Source organism: Dreissena polymorpha, chromosome 2, assembly GCF_020536995.1.
Source record: "Dreissena polymorpha isolate Duluth1 chromosome 2, UMN_Dpol_1.0, whole genome shotgun sequence".
Classification (NCBI taxonomy): Eukaryota; Metazoa; Mollusca; class Bivalvia; order Myida; family Dreissenidae; genus Dreissena; species Dreissena polymorpha.
The window spans coordinates 104,178,892-104,204,447 of NC_068356.1; the positions used below are offsets into that span (position 1 = coordinate 104,178,892).

The window sequence follows — 25,556 nt, forward strand, 5'->3', positions numbered from 1 at the left end:
GCGTTCTTGAGTCATAATCCAGAAACCATCTGATGGACGGACCGACATGTGCAAAACAATATACCCCCTCTTCTTCGAAGGGGGGCATAGTAAGCAGCTCGATGAGATACACATGCATGCCAAATATCAAGTTGCTATCTTCAATAATGCAAAAGATATGGCAAAACTTTAACCAAGGTTAAAGTTTTGGGACAAACAATTAATGAATCACTGTGACCTTGACCTTTGACCTAGAGACCGACCTAGTGACCTGAAAATCAGTAGGGGTCATCTGCCAGTCATGATCAATGTACCTATGAAGTTTCATGATCCTAGGCGTAAGCATTCTTGAGTTATCATCCGGAAACCATTTTACTATTTCGAGTCACTGTGACCTTGACCATTGACCTGAAAATCGATAGGGGTCATCTGCCAGTCATGACCAATGTACCTATGAAGTTTCATGATCCTAGGCCTTAGCGTTCTTTAGTTATCATCCGGAAACCATCTGGTGACCGGACGGACGGACCGACCGACTGATTTTTTTTTTTTTTCTCAAATTCAAGGGGAGATAATTCTGGACTTATAACTCCGATATTGCTCATTTTCAATAGGGTTTGACTCATCATTCAGAAAAAGACACTGTGCAAGTTGGGAAATAATTCGAGGAAAACTGGACTTTATTGGGTAAACAAGCCTTATTTCACAATTTTCTCAAATTCAAGGGGAGATAATTCTGGACTTTTTACTCTGATGTTACCCATTTTCGATAGGGTTGGAGTCCTCATTAATATAAAGACACTGAAAAAGTTTGAAAAGAATTGGATGAAAACTGTCGACTTTTATCGCGTTAACAATAAAAAGTCTAACGCACCCACGCAATCAAACCAAAACAATCTTGTTTTCACCTCTAATGAGCTTTCACAATTCTGATTATGGTGTGTGTGCATCTGTCAAAGGTAGATTTAACACTAGAGCACTTAAAGGGGCCTTTTCACAGTTTTTGGCATGTTTTGAAATAAGTCATTAAATGCTTTTTATTGATAAATGTAAACATTGGATCTTAAAAGCTCCAGTAAAAAATCAAGAATAAAATTTAAAATAGGAAAAAAAAGTAGCCGCAGCTGGACTCAAACCAGTGACCCCCAGAGTCCTGGAGTAACCTGGAGTAAAAACGCATTAGCCCGCTCGGCTACATGCCAAGCATACTTGGTTTAAGTATTTTATGCATTATATGAGCAATCTTCGTAGTTACACAAAATTTAACGACAACAACAGAACTCTCCAAATTATTCAATCGTTTTGCGTTGCAACGCTTTATAATTTTGAGGGTTTTAAATCGTCAAAAGGTGCATATATTGGCTATAGTAGACCATGGTAAATGTTCAGTAATACTGTTTCCTCACAAATATCATAACTAAAACGAAAATTTGCGAATCTGAAACAACTTTTTTCAATTTTGTCAATTTACCAAACCGCGAAAAGATCCCTTTAAGGTAAGCAGACACGGGAAAGTGAAGTGGATGTTGGTAGTCCAAGGAAAAGGGAAGTTGGGGTTGTTAGTCTAAGTAACAGTAAACATGAGGTCAGTAGATTAGGAAAAAAAGTAAGTTTAGGTAAACAGGAAAAAAGAATAGAGAAGTGGATATCTGTAGTTTGATTAACCAAGGAGTCAGCAGTCAAAGGAAAACATGAAGTGAGATAGATAGTGAATAGAACAGTTAAGTTGAGGTTGGTAGTTTAGGGAATAATTAGGCAAATAGTCTAGGGAACAGTAAAGTTAGGGTCTGTAGTGTAAGGAATAGTAGCGCAGGTTTTCAAAAGAATAGCGAAGTTAAGGTTGATCAATGGAATGGTGTGGCAAATCGTCTAGGGAATAGTGAAGTTGAAGTCACAAGTTTTGGGAAAAGAGAGGCAGGTATACATGGAAATAAAAAACTTTGGGTGAGTCGTCTATGAACTATTTAGTTGAGGTCAGAAGTCCAAGGACTAGTAAAGTTTAGGTCAGAAGTAAAAGGACTAGTAAAGTTTAGGTAAGAAGTCAAAGGAGTAAGAAAGTTGAAGTCACAAGTCTGAGGACTAGTAAAGTTGAGGTAAGAAGTCTAAGGACTAGAAAAGTTGAGGTCAGAAGTCTAAGGAGTAGTAAAGTTGAGGTCAGTAGTCTAAGGAGTAGTAAAGTTCAGGTCAGAAGTCTAAGGAGTAGTAAAGTTGACGTAAAAAGTCTAAGGAGGAGTAAAGTTGAGGTCAGCAGTCTAAGGAGTAGTGAAGTTGAGGTCAAAAGTCTAAGGAGTGGTAAAGTTGAGGTCAGTAGTCTAAGGAGTAGTAAAGTTGAGGTTTATAGTCTAAGGAGTAGTGAAGCTGAGGTCAAAAGCCTAAGGAGTAGTGAAGTTGAGGTCAGAAGTGTAAGGACAAGTGAATATGAAGTCAGAAGTCTAAGAAGAAGTGAAATTGAGGTCAGAAGTCTAAGGAGTAGTAAAGTTGAGGACAGAAGTCTAAGGAGTAGTAAAGTTGAGGTCAGAAGTCTAAGGAGAAGTAAAATTGAGGTCAGAAGTCTAAGGAGTAGTGAATTTGAGGTCAAAAGTCTAAGGAGTGTGAAGTTGAGGTAAGAAGTCTAAGGAATAGTGAAGTTGAGGTAAGAAGTCTAAGGAGTAGTGAAGTTGAGGTAAGAAATCTGAGGACTAGTTAAATTGAAGTCAGAAGTCTAAGGAGTTGTGAAATTGAGATAAGAAGTAAGGAGTAGGGAAGTTGAGGTCAGAAGTCTAAGGAGTAGTGAAATTGAGGTCAGAAGTCTAAGGAGTAGTGAAGTTGTGGTCAGAAGTCTAAGGAGTAGTGAAGTTGAGGTCAGAATTCTAAGGACTTGTGAATTGAGGTCAGTAGTCTAAGGACAAGTAAAGGTGTGGTCAAAAGTGTAAGGACTAGTGAATTTGAGGTCAGAAGTCTAAGGAGTAGAGAAGTTGAGGTCAGAAGTCTAGGGAGTAGTGAATTTTTTATATATTTTTTTCAACCTATTTATTTAAGCTCGATTGCATAACAACCCTAAGCTTATATGAAACGCTCTCGAGTCCGTTTTCCTTGGTGTCTATGGGGGAGATCTAAAGAATGCTCCCACAAACGGGATCGAATCCATGACCTCCCGATCGCTAGGCAGACACCATATCCACTACACCACGGCGAGTAGACAAGTTGTGGTCAGAAGTCTAAGTAGTAGTGAAGTTGAGGTAAGAAGTCTAAGGAGTTATGAAGTTGAGGTCAGAAGTTTAAGGAGTATTGAAGCTGTAGTCAGAAGTCAAAGGGTAGTGAATTTGGGGTTAGAAGTCTAAGGAGTAGTGAAGTTGTGGTCAGAGGTCTAAGGAGTAGTGAAGTTGAGGTAAGAAGTCTTAGGAGTAATGAAGATGAAGTTAGAAGTTTAAAGAGTAGTTAAGCTGTGGTCAGAAGTCTGAGGAGTAGTGAAGTTCAGGTCAGAAGTCTAAGGACTAGTGAAATTGAGGTCAGAAGTCTAAGGAGTAGTGACATTGAGGTCAAAAGTCTAAGGAGTAGTGAAGTTGAGGTCAGAAGTCTAAGGAGTAGTGAATTTGAGGTCAGAAGTCTAAGGAGTAATGAAATTGAGGCCAGAAGTCTAAGGAGTAGTGAAGATGTGGTCAGAGGTCTAAGGAGTAGTGAAGTTGTGGTCAGAAGTCTAAGGAGTAGCAAAGTTGAGGTCAGAAGTCTAAGGACTAGTGAAGTTTAGGTTAGAAGTCTAAGGAGTAGCAAAGTTGAGGTCAGAAGTCTAAGGAGTAGCAAAGTTGAGGTCAGAAGTCTAAGGACTAGTGAAGTTGAGGTAAGAAGTCTAAGGACTAGTGAAGATGAGGTCAGCAGCATAAGAAACATTAAGGCAAGCAGACAAAAGGAATGTGAAGTTGGGGTCAGAAGTATAAGAAACAGTTAGGCAAGCAGACAAAAGGAATGTGAAGTTGGGGTCAGTAGTATAAGAAACAGTTAGGCAAGCAAACAAAAGAAATGTGAAGTTGGGGTTAGTAGTATAAGAAACAGTTAGGCAAGCAGACAAAAGGAATGTGAAGTTGGGGTCGGTAGTATAAGAAACAGTTTGGCAAGCAGACAAAAGAAATGTGAAGTTGGGGTCAGTAGTATAAGAAACAGTTAGGCAAGCAGACAAAATAAATTTGAAGTTGGGGTCAGTAGTATAAGAAACAGTTAGGCAAGCAGACAAAAGAAATGTGAAGTTGGGGTCAGTAGTATATGAAACAGTTAGGCAAGCAGACAAAAGAAATGTGAAGTTGGGGTCAGTAGTAAAGAGAATGGTGAGGCAACTACTCTAGCAGATAGTGAACTTGTGGTCAGTGAGGCAGCCTTTCAAAGAAATAGTGAAGTTGACATCTGTAGTCTTGGGAATAGTGAGACAGGCAGACAAAGGAATACCGAAGTTGAGGTTGATTGTCTAGGGAATAGTGAAGAGGTTTCCAGAGGTAACTTTTATGACTGTAGAGCAGTTGCTTGTTTATTTTTTAATATTTAAATCTTACAACAGATAGAATGATTTGGATTGAAAAACCATACAAATGAACGACAGTTGTCCAAATCAATTTACTTATCAGTTATGCAGGTGAGGGAATGTTCTGCAAATATATGTGGCTTCACGAGACATGCCAGGACCCAGCACAATACAACTTGTTGAAGTATGATTTGAGTCCTAAAAGCTAGTAAATATTTAGATACCTCATAGGTCTTTGTGCAGACTTCGTCAAGGACAGGGCGCACCAAAGATGTCTGCCTGAGTCGGGTAACATATACTGTGTAAACTGGATAATGAATAATTATGATATTTGTAATTGATTGAATGAATTACTGTCTTGTTGATAATTCCTTGTAAAGCTGTGACTTTGGATTACAATATTGCAATATTGTTGATGCTTGTTAACTATTGTATATAGTGAAGTTGAATATTTAAAGCTAATAAATACTGGTTGTGAAGTTGAGGTATGTAAACTAGAACTGATAGATGTTGAGAATGGTAGCAAGAAGAATAGTCAAGCTGAGATGTGTAAACTTGGATAAAGTGAAGACTGAAGTCGAGGTAGGTAAGCAATGAATAATAATACTGTTCAGGTTGGTGGATGCCTGAAGACTGAAGTTGAAGTAGGTTAACAAGGATAAAAAAAAGCTGATAAAGGGTATGGCAACATTAAATTTGTAAACTAGGAAATACTGAAGTTGAGGTATGTGAATAAGGGAATAGTGTATATAGGCGACGGCTGAAGGCAGGGAATAATGAAATACGACTGTGTAAACAAGGGGCGTTATGAAGTTTAGGTATTATAATAGGTAAGCATAAGTTAAACGCATTGTAAAAGTGGGTGAATAGCAAGGAAATACTAGCAACTGTATAGGTAACATTTATTTCATCTCCCATCAAATTCTGTAAAGTGCACCTTAGCATATCTAATAGTGAAATCACTTTTATTTTCAATTATGAATTTTTATGCCCCTGGATCGAAAGATCGGGGGTATATTGTTTTTGGCCTGTCTGTCATTGTAAGTGTGTGTGTCCCAAAACTTTAACCTTCTTCATAAATTTTGCAATATTGAACGTTGCAACTTGATATTTGGCATGCATGTGTATCTCATGGAGCTGCACATTTTGAGTGGTGAAAGGTCAATGTCAAGGTCATCCTTCAAGGTCAAAGGTCAAATATATGTGTCCCAAAACTTTAACCTTCTTCATAACTTTTGCAATATTGAACATAGCAACTTGATATTTGGCATGCATGTGTATCTCGTGGAGCTGTACATTTTGAGTGGTGAAAGGTCAAGGTCAACGTCATCCTTCAAGGTCAAAGGTCAATATAAAAATTCAAAACTTTAACCAAAACTTTAACCTTCTTCATAACTTTTGCAATATAAAAAATAAATGTAGCAACTTGATATTTGGCATGCATTTGTATCTCATGGAGCTGCACATTTTGAGTGGTGAAAGGTCAAGGTCAACATCATCCTTCAAAGTCAAAGGTCAATACAAAAATTCAAAACTTTAACCAAAACTTTAACCTTCTTCATAACTTTTGCAATATTGAACGTAACAACTTGATATTTGGCATGCATGTGTATCTCATGGAGCTGCACATTTGAGTGGCGAAAGGTCAATGTCAAGGTCATCCTTCAAGGCCAAATATATGTGTCCCAAAACTTTAACCTTCTTCATAACTTTTGCAATATTGAACATAGCAACTTGATATTCGGCATGCATGTGTATCTCATGGAGCTGCACATTTTGAGTGGTGAAAGGTCAAGGTCAATGTCATCCTTCAAGGTCAAAGGTCAATATAAAAATTCAAAACTTTAACCAAAACTTTAACCTTCTTCATAACTTTTGCAATATAAAAAATAAATGTAGCAACTTGATATTTGCATGCATGTGTATCTCATGGAGCTGCACATTTTGAGTGGTGAAAGGTCAAGGTCAACATCATCCTTCAAGGTCAAAGGTCAATATAAAAATTCAAAACTTTAACCAAAACTTTAACCTTCTTCATAACTTTTGCAATATTGAACGTAACAACTTGATATTCGGCATGCATGTGCATCTCATGGAGCTGCACATTTTGAGTGGTGGAAGTTCAAGGTCAAGGTCATCCTTTAAGGTCAAAGGTAAAAAAACAAGAGGGCCTGAAAGGCCAAAAGTCGCTCACCTGAGATAAGGAGAAATGACCTTTTCTTTGCAGCCCAAGATATCAATGGAACAAATGTTCTAAGCAAGTATCATGAAGAATGAACAGCAAATGGCCCCTTGGCGGCCATGTTTTTTTAACAGACCTGAACCATTTTTTAACTCTTCCAAGATATGTCCGAATTTCATGAAGATCGGGAATAAAATGTGTCTTCTAGACTGTTCACATGTTGTCACTATATACATATAAAGAAAACTGCCCCACTCCCTGGCAGCCATGCAGTGCCCCAGATAATTATTTGGGTAAAAGGGTTTTCACCCGTTGATTTTGAAAAATAGGGTGATCTCAGTTTTTAAAAAGGGTGAAATATGTTATTAACATTTATACCTCAAACTCATGTATGCTTTACTTTTGTTGCACAGACTGGTTGCAGTATGCACATTTCAACTTTTATTTCTGCCCTATCAACGTAAACCATTTCTAACCAGGGATATGACTTTTTCCACTTTTGACAGTTTTTTTCAATCACGGTGTCGGACTTTCCGTCATGCTTTTGGATGTCAACTAGCTTCTTTCAACTGCTGCATACACAGTGGCTAAGAAATCGATGACACAAATGATTGCGTTGTTTGTACGTGGTTGGAAAAAGTTTGCGATCGACATACATTTAGCGCAACAATCGCGCATGTCTTTCGACCTCGCATGGACATTTTTTTATTTCGCATCGTTATAGAAACTGAAAGTTCAGACGCTTTACAAATGCACGTCATAAATATTTTGGTCAGACGCTTAATTTTTTTTTGAAATTTAGTCCGCATAGCGTTTGAATAACTTCGACTGTTTTGCTCCTCCGTCATACAGGCGCTTGCTCAATGTTTAATGAATAAAATCTTCGCCGCCGTACGATAATTATTCCAATTAAAAATTACCGAAATTGAGCGAAGCATTTTCGATCGAGACTCGTATCGTACGCATCAAATTTAAAGAATAAGCGTAAAAGTCAAATTGATTGCGTTTTCAATACGCATTATATTGAATTTATTTACGTATTTAAACATTTTAATAGGGTGAAAAACGCCGATACGCAGCTTATCTGGGGCACTGGCCATGTTTGTATGCCCCCCTTCGAAGAAGAGGGGGTATATTGCTTTGCACATGTCGGTCGGTTGGTCGGTCTGTCAGTCTGTCGGTCCGTCCACCAGGTGGTTTCCGGATGATAACTCAAGAACGCTTAGGCCTAGGATCATGAATATTCATAGGTACATTGATCATGACTCGCAGATGACCCCTATTGATTTTGAGGTCACTAGGTCAAGGTCACTGTGACCCGAAATAGTAAAATGGTTTCCGGATGCTAATTCAAGAACGCTTTTGCCTAGGATCATGAAACTTGATAGGTAGATTGATCATGACTCGCAGATGACCCCTATTGATTTTCAGGTCACTTGGTCAAAGGTCAAGGTCACGGTGACCCGAAATAGTAAAATGGTTTCCGGATGATAACTCAAGAACGCTTATGCCTAGGATCATGAAACTTGATAAGTAGATTGACCATGACTCGCAGATGACCCCTATTGATTTTGAGGTCACTAGGTCAAAGGTCAAGGTCACGGTGACCCGAAATATTAAAATGGTTTCCGGATGATAACTCAAGAATTCTTATGCCTAGGATCATGAAACTTGATAGGTAGATTTATCATGACTCGCAGATGACCCCTATTGATTTTCAGGTCACAAGGTCAGAGGTCAAGGTCACTGTGACCCGAAATAGTAAAATGGTTTCCGGATAATAACTCAAGTACGCTTATGCCTAGGATCATGAAACTTGATAGGTAGTTTGATCATGACTGGCAGATGACCCCTATTAATTTTCAGGTCAAAGGTCAAGGTCACAGTGACTCGAAATAGTAAAATGGTTTCCAGATGATAACTTAAGAATGCTTACGCCTAGGATCATAAAACTTCAGAGGTACATTGATCATGACTGGCAGATGACCCCTGTTCATTTTCAGGTCACTAGGTCAAAGGTCATAGTGACTCGAAACAGTAAAATGGTTTCCTGATTATTACTCAAGAATAATAAGGCTTAGGATCATGAAACTTCATAGGTACATTGATCATAACTGGCAGATGACCCCTATTGATTTTCAGGTCACTAGGTCAAAGGTCAATGTCACAGTGATAGAAAACGTTTTCACATAATGGCTGCCACTACAACTGACAGCCTATATGGGGGGCATGCATGTTTTACAAACAGCCCTTGTTAAATTGAACGTTTTATAAGTGTAACGCCTTGCATGCCTTTTTTTTGATTTTCACAGAATTCAAAGTGCCCAGGTATTTGTGAAAATTTTCTGACTAGCATCTTGTTTTACCAAGTCAAGCTCCTGTTAATAGTATAAAAGTGAGATCATATAACCTGACCACATATGTGATAAAAGTATTTCCTAAGGCACTGTCAGGCATAGAATCAATTTTCTTCATTTTACTAGCAATATACTTAAAGAAATAATTTATGGGCATTGATTGAACAAAATGGACATGCTTGTGAAAAACCAACAATATTGATACAATTTTAGCATTTTATTTTATAACTAACGGAGTCCCACAAAAAAGTAAAGAACTATCTAAAATGTCATCTGTTTTAACACAAACTAAAAATGATTATACTGAAATGGCAAAACAACTGTTCACTCTTACTTTGAAGAAGAGCAACATGTAATGTATACACAACCTTTGTTCCAGTTACCAGTAAATCCTGTAAAATAACTGAAAATAAATATTTGTGTCTAAATGAAACTTAGATTGTTGAGAATGATAATTTTCTAACATTTTTATATAAAGGCTTCTTTATATGACAGTCTGGCTGCTCGATTGGTATAGGCCAAAGCCTTTTAATTCAAAGGACACTGGTCCTAGTCCAGCTAGGATTTTACTGTTGTTATTTCTTAGATATTATTTTGTCATTCTTATGGAGCTGTTAAGTACCTTTATGCAAACAAAGAATGGCATTTACTAACACACTTGAAAAATCCCCCACTCACAATCAGGGAACAAGTCCTGTTTAATTATATGACAGTTAGTTTATATTGAACAAGTGAGCCAAAAGTTGCTCATCTGAGATTTTGTGCAGCCCAAAATATCAGTAGAAAAAATGTTCTGACCAAGTTTCATGTAATGTACACAATTCTCCAATTATACTATAAGCAGGAATTGCCAAGTAGTTTCATGTTATGAACACAATTCTCCAATTATACTATAAGCAGGAATTGCAATGTAATGAACACAATTCTCCAATTATACTATACGCAGGAATTGCCAAGTAGTTTCAGTGCTTGACTTTAACACCAAGAGTCAGTGGTTCGAGCCCAGTTACGGGTTACTTATTTTCTGTCTGTAATTTTATTCTTGTTTTTTTTTTACCTAAAGCTATTAAGTTCCCGTGTTTACATTAATCAAATTTAAAGCATTTTATGACAAATTTCAAATACGTGAAAAGTTCTCTCGAACTCCCTAAATGCTGATTTCTTAAACACTGTCAGTTCTCTTTCAATTAATTTTGTGAAGAAAATATTTGATTTAAAAGATCAAACATCCAAGCTTAATATAATCCTGGGCATCCTAAAAGGTGTGTTATTCTTCTAATGTGACAACATAATTGTACATCAAAGATTGGGTGGTAAAAAACATACATTTCTAACCACTCTTCATACTTGTTGTATATCACAATTATTCAAAAATCAAATCTGACAGTATAAGTCACTTCAACTTACCCTGTATGTTTCTTTCATTGTAACAAAACATGACATTAACAGTTCAATATAAGCATGTAAGTAATACAAAGTTTTGAATAATTAAAACTTAAAAAGCTACTGTTATAACCATATTTACATAAATAATAGAATATTTTTTTAATGAAATTTGTTTTGCGTATAATTTTCAAAAATCATAAACTCTGGGTTGAATCAACCTTTCTTTATCAGATTCATTAGAGGACACTGCAATGCAAGTTTCAGTTCTTACATTTCTCTCTTTCTGTAATTTTCTCCTAACTTTTCTGTTCCAGTTCAATATTGCCTTTGGTAAATATTCTTTTTTCATTCTTATGATATCTGAAAATAAAATTGACCGTTTTATATCAACTATGTAAATGAACATAGTGGCAAAGTTTCATATGTACATGACCTTTTCCTGGGCCATAAGGTCCTAGTTCTGTAATGTACATGTACCTCACTAAATAATGATAATGATGAACAATTACATCAGGGCATTTAAAAATCCCTTGATGTATTGTAGAATCCTAACAAAATAAGGCATTTTTAATTTAAAAAACACAAACATTTAACCTCAGTGTGTGACCTTGAACTCAACCCTAGAGACCCAAGTCTTACATGTGACACACAGCTAAATAAAGGAGAACAATTGTAGAAAGTTATTACAGAATCCCGGTATGCATAGTGTAGTATTGACTTAATCATAAATAAAACATCAAATTTGTGACCTTGACCCTTCCTCAGGGGTTATGGGTTTTACATGAGACTCAGTCCCAGATAATTGAGAACAACTGTGGTAATTATCATGAAGTTGGCTCATATATTATAATTTATTGAAAATACATCTCAAGACAGGAAACATCCTATATAAAGAGTATTTTCAAGTGAAAAAGGGCTGTAATTATGATATAGACACATTGCATTTCAATTTGATGTGCATCATCCTCTTATTCATATAAACACTCATACATGTACCAAGTTTCAATGAAATCAGTCCAGGCAGTTCCAACATGTTCCAAACAGCTCCAAACAAAAAGGTGTGTTTATTTTCAAGTCGATACGGACCATAACTCCTTATTTACAAATGGATTGAAACAACATTTGACATGCATCATCCTTTTATCTCTATATGCACTCAAACCAAGCACTGAGCCCAAGCAGTCCTGAGATATGGCTACGGACACAAAAGTGTTCTGGATTGACATTAGAACGTACGGACATGGCCAAAACTACCTCCGCCTAACACCTATGGTGGGAGATAAGTAACAGGTAACAACCTGATTAAGTGGTTGGGGTCAATTTTCACACATTTTATGAAAAGAAAAATTATCACACAGACACACATTCAAATTGATGAAATATCTATACATGTAAAACAGTCTTTAGAAACAATACTTTGTCAATTAAAAATCAGTGCATCCATTGGAAAGGAACAAGTGCTGTAACTGTATGTGCCTGATGCCTCTAAAGTATTATTCTAACCCAAAGCATGATATTGACCTTCAAAGGTGGATAAAAGACAAGTTGTATAATTTAATTTATAAATTGAAAAGGAGAAATCTTTATGACCTCTTTTGATTCGGGAAAGTTCATTAAAATAAATGTTTCAACTTAAAAGTTATGATTTGCACAACAAAATTAAACAAAGAGAACTAGTTATGCCTCATGTACTTTGTCTCAAAGAGGTTCCATTTGCATAGCTCAATGAAGTTTCAGTGCACGCCACTTTTATATTATGTCACTGGACTCAGCACGAGGTTCATTTGCATAGCTCAATGAAGTTTCAGTGCACGCCACTTTTATATTATGTCACTGGGCTCAGCACAAGCGTTCAGTGCAATAACAAGCAACAAGGGACAAAACTGTCACAAAACCAGGTTTCCATTTATTTTTAAAGTCTGATAAAGGGAGACAATTCAAAATGTGCATTGTTCCCCCCCCCCCCCCCCCCTCAAGTAAGATTCAAGCTATTTTTACTCGTGGCGACCTTGATTTCAATTTGAAACATGATGTGTTTGTGAAACACTATGTCCCCATATATTTGACCTTTGACCTTGAAGGATGACCTTGACCATGACCTTTCACCACTCAAAATGTGCAGCTCCATGAGATACACATGCATTCCAAATATCAAGTTGCTAGCTTCAATAATGAAAAAGTGTGCATTAAATGAGCGATTTTGACCCATATATTTGACCTTGAAGGATGACCTTGACCTTAACCTTTCACGACTCAAAATGTGCAGCTCCATGTGATACACATGCATGCCAAATTATGAAGTTACTATCTTCAATATTGCAAAAGTTCTGGCAAATGTTAAAGTTTGACGCAAACACACAAAGCAACAAACCAACAGACAGGGCAAAAACAATATGTCCCCCACTATTGTGTGTGTGGGGGGGGGGACATAAAAAAAGTCTGATAAAGGGAGACCAACTCAAAATGTGCATTGATACTGATTGTTCAAAGTTACCCCCCTTGTTTCAAAATCAATCAATTTCTAGTCATGCCGACCTTGACGTAATTTTTTTGCCCGACACACCGTCGAATGATAGTGAATAAATGTGCCAAATGATTTTAAAATCTCACAATGAATGACATAGTTATGGCCCGGACAAGCTCATGTATGGCCATTTTTGACCTTTGAACTCAAAGTGTGACCTTGACCTTGGAGATATCAACGTAATTCTTTCGCACGACACACCGTCTAATGATGGTGAACAAATGTGCCAAATGATTTTAATATCTCACAATGAACGACAAAGTTATGGCCCGGAAAAGCTTGTTCCGCTCGCCAGCCAGCCCGCCAGCCAACATTTGCCTATCTAATAACCAGTTTTTTCCTTCAGATAACCTGGTTAAAAACACTGCAGAGAGTTATAGTTTTTTAATTCTGCACTTATCAATAATGCTCTTTGTAGATATCTAAATATCTTCGTTTCACCTAGAATTATAGAGAGATGGAAAAACGAAAACAAATGGCAACATTCTGTAAATAGTGAAATATGAGTTCTTTTACTCTGCTTTTTCTCTCTCTCAAATCCTTTATAAAAACTTGTCATTGAAGTCTTTATTTTAATCTATTTAATTTGTTTCGAGTTTTGCTTTCCAAAAGTTTCAGAGAATTGCGGTACCTGTACTTTGCATTTTTTCTTAAAGCCATCTATTTTCTGAATATCTTCAATACATCAGAGTTATGCTCATCTCAAGAAACAGACAATACAAAATCAGCAAAGAATCAACTGACATACTGTTAAGAAAGTTGTGGTTCTTGTAACCTACACTTCATCTACATATCCACAATACTAAGGGAGGTGTGCTTCGCACAAGATAGAAGATGCAAGGTAATTAAACCTGTACATATTTCTATGGTTCTGGTATGTGTTTCTACCCCTAAAAGCGCTTTATAACTATATGAATTTTCATTTCAATCTCTTCAGTACTTCCAAAGTTATTCTCTGCAAAGCAAGCTGAACAAACAGAAGGTTAGATGGAAGGACAGAAGGTGAAATTATTAAATGCCCACCTTCGTGAGCGAAAATAGACAACTCATACAAACCATAAATTTCCATGTAATGCACATCGTTTTGATAATCATGAGGCCATTCCATGAATTGACTTGTGACTTTCATTTTGCAAACTTTTACTGTAACCATTACAAATCCCATAAGAAAAATTAATGAAAGTAGAGCTCGCTGTGGATCTAAGGAACTGAAAAATAAAGATACATAAATATTGTGATATGCTGTGACATAATATTCAGATTTGACTTATAACAGGTACACAAAACAAAAATCTAAAATGTCATGATTACTACACATATAATTTAGCAGTAATTAAATCATGGTTTGTTGTCATTTTTAAATTTGTTTCAAGGCAAAATAAGACTTACTTTCAGCAATTACTTCTTCAATTTGACTTTTATTTAAACAATCATTATGAAACTATACAGAAGTGTTTGTAAGTAGAGAAGATTTTTAAAGGGACCTTTTTATGTTTTGGTATAAAATTGACAAAATAGACAAAAATATTTCAGAATTGCAAATTTACGTTGAAGTAATGATATTTGAAAGGAAACAGTTACACTGAACCTTTACTATGCTATAAAGTATCCATTAAATGCATCATTTGATGATATAAGAACCTGAAAATTATTAGAGCGTTAAAAACATGAAACAATTGAATGTGAGCATGGATGGGCAAGTGATTAAAGTAGTTGACTTTTACTCCAAGGGTTAGTGGTTCGAGCCCAATTAAGGTTTATTTTTTTATCTTACTTTAATTATTATCCCCACGCTGTTTGAATAGCGTGGGGATATTGTGGTTATCTCTGCCGTCCGTCTGTCCGTCCTAGCCACTATCTCCTCCTACACTTTAAGCACTAGAACCTTGAAATTTACACACATGGTAGCTATGAGCATATTTGTGACCCTGCACTATTCCAAATTTTGATCTGACCCCTGGGTCAAAAGTTTTGGGGTTTCGGTGGGGCTGGGTCAGAGATTTTCACTTATTGTTATGCCCCCGGTATGGTGCATTGGCCATAACTTTTGCAATATTGATGATAGCAACTTGATATTTGGCATGCATGTGTATCTCATGGAGTTGCACATTTTGAGTGGTTAAAGGTTAAGGTCAAGGTCATCCTTCAAGGTCAAAGGTCAAAAAAAAATCCAAGGGAAGTAATAAGCTTTAAAGGGAGGTAAGTAAATAACCTGCTAAATGATATAAAAAAAATAAATAAATCAAAGTGGCGCATAGAGTACACAGAAGATGCGCAGATGTATTATAAAGTATTCAGGTGTTTGAGTTAACTCATCTGTGAAATGGTTTAGCTCATCCGTCTAATGTTTACACCAGGGATTATAAGAAAATGGCGCAAAGGGACACCTGTATATGAGAGAAGAGATAGAATGCAGTCAAGCATAAAAAGCATGAGAAATTCATGGAATAGAGTCTCAAGAATCTATAAAAGGGCTGAAACGTTCAATTTGTGCAATTAAAATTTTAGACTCATTACTGAAAATCTGTCAAAATGTTCAAATGGGAAAAATGTGAGAAACAATTTAAAGCAAGATGAACATTGTTGTGTACAAGATTGCGATAGAAAATTTCTGAGACGCTACTATTTAGTCAACCATTTTACCTCAAAACATAACTTTTCCAAAACAGGAGCAAGAAGATTGGCTATAAGAGAGCATGTTCAGCCATCTCATAAGTCATTCCAATTAGGATGACATGTACATAATTGACTATAGTGAAGTTGATTCATTATTAGATTTGTAAAGAGAGCAGAATGAGGAGGAGAAATTAAGGTATAGATTTTCACTCATTTTTAAGGTTATTTTACATTAACTTCTTCATTTCAACATTGAATTACTTCAAATTTATACGGAACATCTCTTATGACAATACGGTCAATCTCAACTATGCATGGCCCCATTACCCGACCGTGGGGCGCCCCTGTGTCAAACATGCGGCATGGGGATACGCGTTGGCCTCTGCCGCGCCATTTCTAGTTTTCCTTGTTGTTTTTTTCACTGGAGCTGTTTTGTTCCAATGTTTTCATTTATCAATTTAAAGCATTAATGACAATCTAATAAATGCCAAAATCTGTGAAAAGGCCCCTTTAAGATTGTGTCTGCACAACTTCAGTTATGCCCAGTCAGGCTGCACATCTGAAAAGCAGAGTTCTTGTTATAGTATATCAAAATGGTTAATAATAATATACTGACCATAATAATAAACAAGGTAGTAGTATCAATACTTACAAATGATTGTTTACAACCTTTATAAAGTGTGTGTATTCTTCATCAGTTTGAAATGATTCTTTCTTGCTGGTCTGATTGATTCCAGCAATTGAAATATCCTTGATTTCAACACTAGAAGTATTTTCTGAAATCACTGTTAAAAGTTTTCTTTTTTTAAAGTTTCTCTGAACATGGTTAGATAGCTTCCATTTTGATAAAAATCTATCCCTTTTCCAGATGTATTTGCGCAGATAGTAACATCTTTTATGTGATTTTGTTCCATTTATCAAACATGTTTCAATAAGGTCTTCCAAGCTCTGTAAATCAAATGAACCTGAATTATTTTGTGATATGACAGTGGTGTATGGATCATTGTTTCTTATCGACGGTTTGCTATTGTGTGTATCGGAGACAGATCCTTCCGTAAATTGTTTCCCAACTGTCTGATGAAGAACCTAGAAAACAAAAAACAACTGACCTTATAACCTTGTAGTTCTAGGCACCATGATTTAAGCTTGTGCTATTTTATCAAGGATTTGCATTACAGCACTAAATCAAATGTTTCTTTTGGTACCTGTAACACTTCTTAAGTACATGCATGGTACTTGGAGTATTTAAAATTATTAATTAGGCTAGTTCAAACAGTATTAAAGTATTTTCATCCTGACTTTCATTATATTTAACAAGCAGTAAGTCCAAATATGATGATTTTTTATGTAGGATATTACCAGACAACCTAAAATGCCCCTAAAACCACAACCCAAAACTGTACTGATAAACTGTCCGAAATCAAAATCCGAAATATTGTATCATTTTGGTGATACAGTAGCTATAGCCTGCTGACTATTTAAAGACATAACATACTTAACATACTACTAAAAGTAATAGAAGTGAACTATTCGTGGATAGCATATTTGTTTCCTCCATTCATCTTCGTTTGTAAATATGTTTCAAAAAGAATTATTTAGCGAAAACGAATGGTATTGTTGTTGTTGTTGTTGTTGTTTTCAAAGGGAATCAACCAACCAAACATATTGATTGGGAAACAATAGATCTAAGTAACACACTGAGAATTAAACACTTTTCAGAGAAATAAAAAAAATCTAATCAAATATCGCTAAACTGACGTTTGCCCGTTTGAGTTACTTATTCATTGACCCCTGCCACGGTCCCATCGCGAAAGTAAACATGATTGTGAAACTGTTTGTATCTATCTCGCTTTTTATGCTTATATTTTCATATATACTTTCTTTGGATAGTTTTAAAGACTGGAGGAGTTTAGTCCTTTCACTTTTCCCATTCGTCAAGTTTGAGTCTGGCATTTTAAGTGGCCGTTTATTTACCAAAAATGAGCTTGAAAAGTTTAGTGGGCAAGATGGGTCTCCAGTTTATTTAGCAATTCTGGGTGATGTGTTTGATGTTACGTCTGGAAACAAACACTATGGAGAAGGCGGTGGTTACCATTTTTTTGCAGGTTGTTGACATACCTCCTTATGGTACATTTTATATATTTTAATAATATGGACCAGTATTTAGATAAAATTTAGCCATGACAAATAATATTTAGTTATTATAACAGTCACACAGAAAAAACATTTACATAACACTTAAAAGCATATACAATAATAGAAAACATTATATATATACATGCCCCATCCAGCAGGTAATTATAAAGTATTGCAAACGACCCGTGCAGTAAGGAGATCAGTGACTTAGTCTTATTTAAAACATGGCAAAAATGTGTTACTTAGCATGAGCACATCCCAATAAAAAGAAGCAAAAAAACAAAAAGATTTGCATCCATGATAAAGCAGCCAAAGCAACTAAAAAGTAAATACAAATTATTCATAAAGCAGCTCGTCAGCAGAGGGGGACAAAAACAATCAAAAACAAATTAGTAGCGTTCTGAGAAAACTGGGCGTAATGCATGTGCGTAAAGTGACACTGTCCGCCTAAATTGGATTTTTGCTAAGTAGAGACTTCATTAAACAAAAAATGTCATAAAAGCGTAAAAAGTTGTCCCTGATTAGCCTGTGCGTATTGCATGCATTATGCCCAGTTTTCTCAGAACGCGACTCAAATGTACAGCAGAGGAATCATTAGTAGTCTTTGTGTGCTAAAAAAAAGCATATAATCACATAAGCTTATATGGTGTTTAAGTTGATAATCATGTTGCTAGTCTGATAGAGTCGCCTGCAATCGACAGATCAAGAAAAGAATTTACAGTCGGTCTCAACATTTTATCAGGAGGCTAACTGGCAATAAGATTATCTCTGTCCTAAATCGTTTTCAACAATCTAGCTGTCTGAGCTGCATGGTATCTAAACAAATTCTTGCATAGCTCTCTGTTAAAGGTGTTGGTTTATACCCAGCTTTGTGGCTGTAAGTAAAGTCATTCGTAGAGATTCACATTGTTATATAATCATAAAGATAAGATGGTCCCATTTAATGTAAAACTATTGCTTTGAAAACCTTGAGAGCAAGGGTGTGCAAATGGCGGACTTGTGAGGGAGAGTTTCATAAGAGATGATAAATAAAATGTTAATTTTTTATTTTATTTTTCTTTGTAGCTGGTAGTAGGTAAAAAAACATGTTGATAGGCAGCAGTTTAACATAATAAATTAATAATACATCATTAATCTGCCAAGCACATTAATGTCTGTTCCTTCCCCGTGACCCTTTCATTACATTCAGCTGACATGCTGCTATCTTACATATATTGGAAATGGTGGACTGAAATTTAAAATGAAATCAAAAGTGACACTAAGAAGTTTTACATCTGCATCTTCATCTCAATCAATTATGCAGCTGCCAAGATGCTTCCATTGAGTGCAGCCCCATCAGAACTGAAAGTGGTTTGGCCATATCAGTGCTGTGATATCTCACCATTTTAACAAATGTTATTGATCCCAGTGGTTTTTAAACATCAATATAGTTTTTGAACAAAGTTTTCATCACATAAGACACGTTAGAAATATTCTTGGCATGAATTGACCATGTAAAAAAATATTTAAATATTCACACATTTGTTTAAAATCAATAAAAGCCTTATATGCAAAGCATATTTTTTTTTTTTAATTATGAGTGTTTATTTAACACTCATGATATATATGGTCATGCAATATATTTTATTTGGTTAAAAAAAAAAAATTCTATATTATTGTCCTGTCAGTATGATCTTTCAATGGTCCATGTACACAGTTTAGATTTATGTACATGTATGTTTTATTTTACTTCAGAAAATTGTGTTTCATTAACAGATCCCTGTTTACTTCCTTGTAATAGGGCAATTGTTTTCTTTCAGGTAAAGATGGAACTAGAGCCTATGTTTCTGGTAAATTTACTGCAGAAGGTTTAGTCGAAGACACAAGTGGCCTTTCTCATGCAGATTTACTTGGGATTGTGGAATGGAACAACTTTTACAAAAAGCAATACACATTTATAGGTAGTGAATGCTTAAAGAAAACATTACCAACATGTAAAGCCATAAAAATGAAAATCACATAAAAGATTGGCATATGTAATAAAAAGACACTAATAATGTACACGTAGTTCCCAAAGTAACTTTTCAAGAAAACATATTAAAGTGGGTATACAAAACCATGCCGAACCAGTGGAGGTTTAACTTTGACAATATAGGAGCTGCGTGATGTGAAAATGGATATTTAACCATATTAGGCTAGAATAACTCAACGCCATTGTGCACAATTGCGCAGCCTTGTCAGGGACTAGCCTGTCCGCTATAAAGTCACACAGGGTTAAGTGGTCTCATTATTTGACTGGTCTCTCCTTACCAGACAAAGCTGATGGGGAAGCTGGGCTGGAATTATGATGGCTGCATATGGCATAATACCTATTTTCAAATAGCATCCCTCTCAGCATCCTTTCCTTGAACAGGTCATTTATTTAAATGATTTTAAATAAAGAATTTACTTTTTATCAAGTATCAAAATATATAATTATTTTACGTAAGGTTGAGACCTTGTTTTGCAATGATTATTAATATGCATATTATGATTTTATATCATTTCAACATTTCTACATGGTTACTCCAGTGGATCAAAGATAAATTTGGTTAATTGTAAGTTGTCTTTATTTCAAAGGTCGATTAGTTGGACATTTCTATGATGAAGCAGGCCAAGAGACCGCGGCCTTGAAAGATTTTCAAAGACGTTTGAACGAAGCTAAAAGTGCTAAATCATCCGATGAAGATGACATGAGGCGATATCCACCTTGCAATTTTGAGTATAAGCAAGGTCAAGGCAGAAGAATATGGTGCTCCACATTAAGGTGAATTTCATCAGTTTAATACTGTAAAAAATACATTATCATGTTTAGTATGAGAAGTTATCATTAAAGGGGCCTTTTCACAGATTTTGGCATGTTTTGAAGTTTGTCATTAAACGCTTTATATAGATAAATGTAAACATTGGATCTAAAAAGATCCAGTAAAAAATCAAGAATACAATTTAAAAAAATGAAGAAAAAGGTAACCCTCAGCAGGACTGGAACCACTGACCCCTGGAGTCCTGGAGTAAAAAGTCTACGCATTAGACCGCTCGGCCATCGTTCCTTATACAATAAAAGATGTATTTTTTTACTTGATATAAGCGATCTTCGTAGTTTCACAAAATATAACGACAACAACAGAACCCTCCAAATTATTCAATCGTTTCGCGTTGAAACGCTTAATAATTTTCAGGTTTTTTAATCGTCAAAAGATGCATATAAAGTATTATAAAGGCTATTTTAGAGCATTGTAAATGTTCAGTATTATGGTTTCCTCACAAATATCATAACTAAAACGAAAATGTGCGAATATGAAACAACTCTTTTCAATTTTGTCAATTTACCAAAACGTGAAAAGGCCCCTTTAACAATTTATTTATTGTGAGCTTTGTGCTTATTCTTACCATGGTTTACAATATAGCATATTGTATTACACTGTTACACTGTTGTTATTAATATGACCTTGCTTGAATTCATTAGTTTATATTTTAATTGTATGAAAAATTATGATCTATAATTTGTTTCAAATTTTGGAAGTAATGTTAAAATTTTATTGATTTTAAAATCTACACTTAATTTATATGTCTACCTAAAGCAACTATGCATTTCTAACAACACTATATTGGAAAAATATCACAATAAAATATTATAACATTTTATAGTTATTATTTATAAATGTTACGAATGACAGAATAATTGAACATATTACCTGTAATGAGAGACTATATGAATTATATGTCTATTGGACATATTTATCACAGTGGTGGTGTCCAGAGGTCATGGGCTGGCTATCCCCGCCAGTATTTCCAGCCTGGCAAGACAGATCCAAGATGTGCGTGCGTGAAGGAGTCAGGGGCCCCTTCAGGCTCGGAACCACTGTCAGAACATGACAACAGAGGTGACCTGGATAACCCACTGATGAAGCTGTATGAGGGCTGCCATCCTGAGTCGTATGAATGCCGCTTTACAGAGTAGACTGTCAAGTAGAAACCCTTGTCTTCTGAGTGCCCCTCTGTTTTCATGGGAGCTTGCCTGACAGATGTTTGTTAGAAACTTTTTGAAATGTACCTCTTTGCTGATTATTTTCTTGCTGTTATTTACATGTATTCTATTGGTATGTACAAAGAGTCATTAACCCTTTTCCACTCAAACATGCACTTTGACGCATTTGAAGTCCTTAAAAAAATCAAATTAAATTTAAGTTCTTTCTTAATTAATATATTCAAGTTTGAAAGGCTTCATTTCCAATCCTAAGATATTGATAAGTAGCAAACAGCATTAAACTTGAAAGGACTGCGAGTTACTCGCAGGATGTTCTGGTTTTATGCTGTTTGCACATAGCCATTTTCACTTTGCTTCTGAGAGGGAAAGGGTTAAGATACGGTTCACAACCACATCATGCTATTTGGAAGAAAAAAAACAACAAGTTTGATGGTTTAACATTACTAAAGTACTAAATGGTTTAATATTAATTAAGTACTAACAGGTAGATTTTCCTTGTCAGGTAATATACAAGATATTTGTTGGTTTATGTATCTATTCCATTTTAATTCACAAGGAAAACGTTTTCGAGTGAAAATATTTATTTTCTTGAGATAATGTGGAGAATTTCGCAGGAAAAACTGGTGAATTAGGATTGGTTTGGGAAGGGGCAGAAACGGTGTATGTCACCCTAAAAAAATTAAGGTTCTACCCATAATAGTATGGTTGCTAAAATAGCATCATATAACAGGCTTTTATTGGTCGGAAACTCAGTATAAGGCTGATCACTTAATTGAATGGCCTTTATTTTTAAAGAAAGGCCATATTTAATAGATAAAATCCTGGCAAGTGTTAAAATGTTGATTAAGATTTAAAATAAATTTAGTCTAGACATGCAGAAAAAGAGACGAATTTCATGGTATTACATATACCTCAATGATTCTAAATTGATTGAACTGCTACAAAATGCATTTGTAAATTACACAATATTATGTTTTTAAATGCTATTTTGCTAAACTGTGTTATTGAAGGTAGACTTGGGGTGTCATTATTTCGTATATTTCAATTATTTTCTTTGCGTATTGAATGACATCTTTTTAATGAGATTTTTAAATGTCATTCTTTAAATGGTAATTGGATTAAAAAAAACTGCTGCAACAATATACTAAACCTTTTTAAACAATTGGCATGAGGTGCATTGAAGGTTATTTATATAGCATTATTGAACGTTGTTTGCTTTGTACACAATAGCTGCTCTGTATTTGATATATGTTATTAACTTATTATTTACACTTTCAGGTTGTTACTATATGAAGCTTATGAAGTATTGTGTTTAGGATTGCTCTCTGCTTCCAAATCATGAGTATATGTAGTATGTGTTCAGTGCCTATTGCTTCTAGCATGTGCTCATCAACCCTTTTCTATTACTTGTTAAAAACTCCCAGATAAAACTGAAAAAGAAATAAATATATAAAACATTCACTTGCATCTATTATTTCAGTTATTGAATGTGTGATGTACGCATTTCAGTATTACATTTGGAAACATATATGAACACTTTTGGTGTAATGTACAGGATTTGTAGTCACTACTACTAGTGAATGGTATCAAATAGTGTCCCTGTGCTCCTCGTTCACGTGCTCCAGGTTCACTGGATAATTTCATCCTGTGTCATTCTTTAACTATTATTTGTGATGAAAAATGTTGATTCAATCCATTGTTTTGCATAATTTACATGCAGTGAACTAAATGTCAAATGACAAAACTGACAAAACAAAGATTGACATAAATTGTTTCCATTATCATCACATACACTTGTGAAACCATGTCTCTTAATAGGCATCAGTGCATTCGGGCTAGGTTGATTGCAAATCATTTGCCTGATACTTTGTTTTAAAGCACTGAACATTCTATTTCCTTAATCGGTGAATACAATGTCTCTGGGTTAGTGCTAGCACAAGGCATGTTATTTCATATATATATATATATATATATATATATATATATATATATACATTTTTAACCAGGTTTTCCGAAGGAAAAAACTGGTTATTAAATTGGCGATGTCGGCTGGCGGGCGGGCTTTGGGCGGAACAAGCTTGTCCGGGCCATACCTTTGTCGTTCATTGTCAGATTTTAAAATCATTTAGCACATTTGTTCACCATCATTAGACGGTGTGTCGCGCGAAAGAATTACGTCGATATCTCCAATGTCAAGGTCACAATTTGAGTTTGAAGGTCAAAAATGGCCATAAATGAGCTTATCCGGACCATAACTTTGTCGTTCAATGTCAGATTCTAAAATCATTTGGCACATTTGTTCACCATCATTAGACGGTGTGTCGCGCGAAAGAATTACGTCGATATCTCCAAGGTCAAGGTCACAATATGAGTTTGAAGGTCAACAATGGCCATAAATGAGCTTGTCCGGGCCATAACTTTGTCGTTCATTGTCAAATTTTAAAATCATTTGGCACATTTGTTCACCATTATGGGACGGTGTGTCGCGCAAAAGAATTACGTTAATATCTCCAAGGTCAAGGTCGCCACAACTAAAATAGATTTTGAAACAACTATGTAACTATGAACAATCAGTAACAATGCACATTTTGATTTTGAGGTGTCTCTCTTTATCAGATTTTTTTCTCTTATTGAAATCAATGTCAATTTTACACAAGGGGGTTAACAATACACATTTTGAATTGTCTCCCTTTATCAGACTTTTTTTCAACTGAAATCCTGGTTTTGTGACAATTTTGTCCCTTGTCTTAATTATGCACGAAATTGGGTTAACGGTTATTCACTGAAACATGAAGCATGTCTACCAGCACCAAATCAAAAGCACCAAAGATATATAAACAAGAGGGCCATTAATGAAACTACGTTATGAGCTGTAAATTTTGATCTTTAACAAATGTAGGTTACTTCTTACTGCTTTTTATTTGAGAAGGTAACCTATTTTAGCTCACATGACCCAGTTTCGATCTAGGCCAATATTTCATTGTGACATATGTTCTGACAAAGTTTCATGAAGATCGGACCATAGAGATGGCCATTAGAGCATAAACAAGGTTTTACTTTAGCCACATTAGAAAAACTGCGCCCTCTGGGGAACTTGTTTTTTTCCCAAGGAACTGGAGCCATTTTCTAAATCTAGCCAATATATAGTTAGAACAAATAAATTATGTCAAAGTATCGTGGAAATTCGACTGTAAAATAATTAAATAATGTGACTTCTAGATCGTTCAGGGTTTACTATAGCCTATAGGCAATTTTTAAGGAACCGGAATATTTTTCGAATTCAGTCGTTTTATAATAAGCGAAGATCAAATAAAAACAAATGATTTGACAAAATTTTGTGATAATTCTACTATACATGTTACGTTTAGGTAGTTGACAAGGTTTTACTATAGCCATTTAAGGAAAACTTCGCAACACCGGAACCATTTTTAATTCAGCTAAGATATCATAAGAAACAAGAGCTGTCTCCATAGGATGACATATGCCCCCGAAAAACGCTTTGATGGAAGTTATATGAGCATTTTTCGAAACCTAAACGCAGATTTCGAAACCTAAACGCGGACCCTAAGTTTAAGGTCAAATGGGTCAAAAATGTTGTGCGTATGGAATTGAAAGGCCTTGTTCATATACACATGCATACCAAATATGAAGGTTACATCTAAAGAGACATAGAAGTTATGAGCATTTTTCGAAACCTAAACGCAGAGTTCGAAACCTAAACGAAGACCCTAAGGTCAAGGTCAAAGGGGTCAAAATGTGTGTGCATATGGAAAGGCCTTGTCCATATACATATGCATACCATATATGAAGGTTACATGTGAAGCGACATAGAAGTTAAGAGATACTTTTGCAGAGCAATTTGAAGATAAAATCTGTAGAAT

At 35.4% G+C, this 25,556-nt stretch overlaps 1 protein-coding gene and 1 long non-coding RNA gene across 3 annotated transcripts; one reads left to right on the forward strand and one right to left on the reverse strand.

The window, feature by feature from the left end:
* Positions 1 to 9,209: 9,209 nt before the first annotated feature.
* Positions 9,210 to 17,189, reverse strand: LOC127868360 (uncharacterized). The gene is made up of 4 exons (XR_008044089.1): positions 17,038 to 17,189; positions 16,186 to 16,619; positions 13,974 to 14,125; positions 9,210 to 10,753 (listed from the first exon to the last, which is right to left on the reverse strand). It is a non-coding gene; the product is annotated as an uncharacterized LOC127868360 (long non-coding RNA).
* Positions 13,737 to 23,134, forward strand: LOC127868353 (neuferricin-like). Of its 2 annotated transcripts, none has more exons than XM_052410057.1 (4): positions 13,737 to 13,758; positions 19,469 to 19,609; positions 20,268 to 20,454; positions 21,435 to 23,134. In XM_052410057.1, the coding sequence occupies exons 1-4, from the start codon at positions 13,752 to 13,754 to the stop codon at positions 21,646 to 21,648; spliced, it is 549 nt and encodes a 182-aa protein (XP_052266017.1). In that variant the 5' UTR covers positions 13,737 to 13,751; the 3' UTR covers positions 21,649 to 23,134. The 2 variants fall into 2 exon arrangements, with proteins under 2 accessions (XP_052266017.1, XP_052266016.1); XM_052410056.1 differs by lacking the exon at positions 13,737 to 13,758 and adding an exon at positions 17,159 to 17,638.
* Positions 23,135 to 25,556: the final 2,422 nt, after the last annotated feature.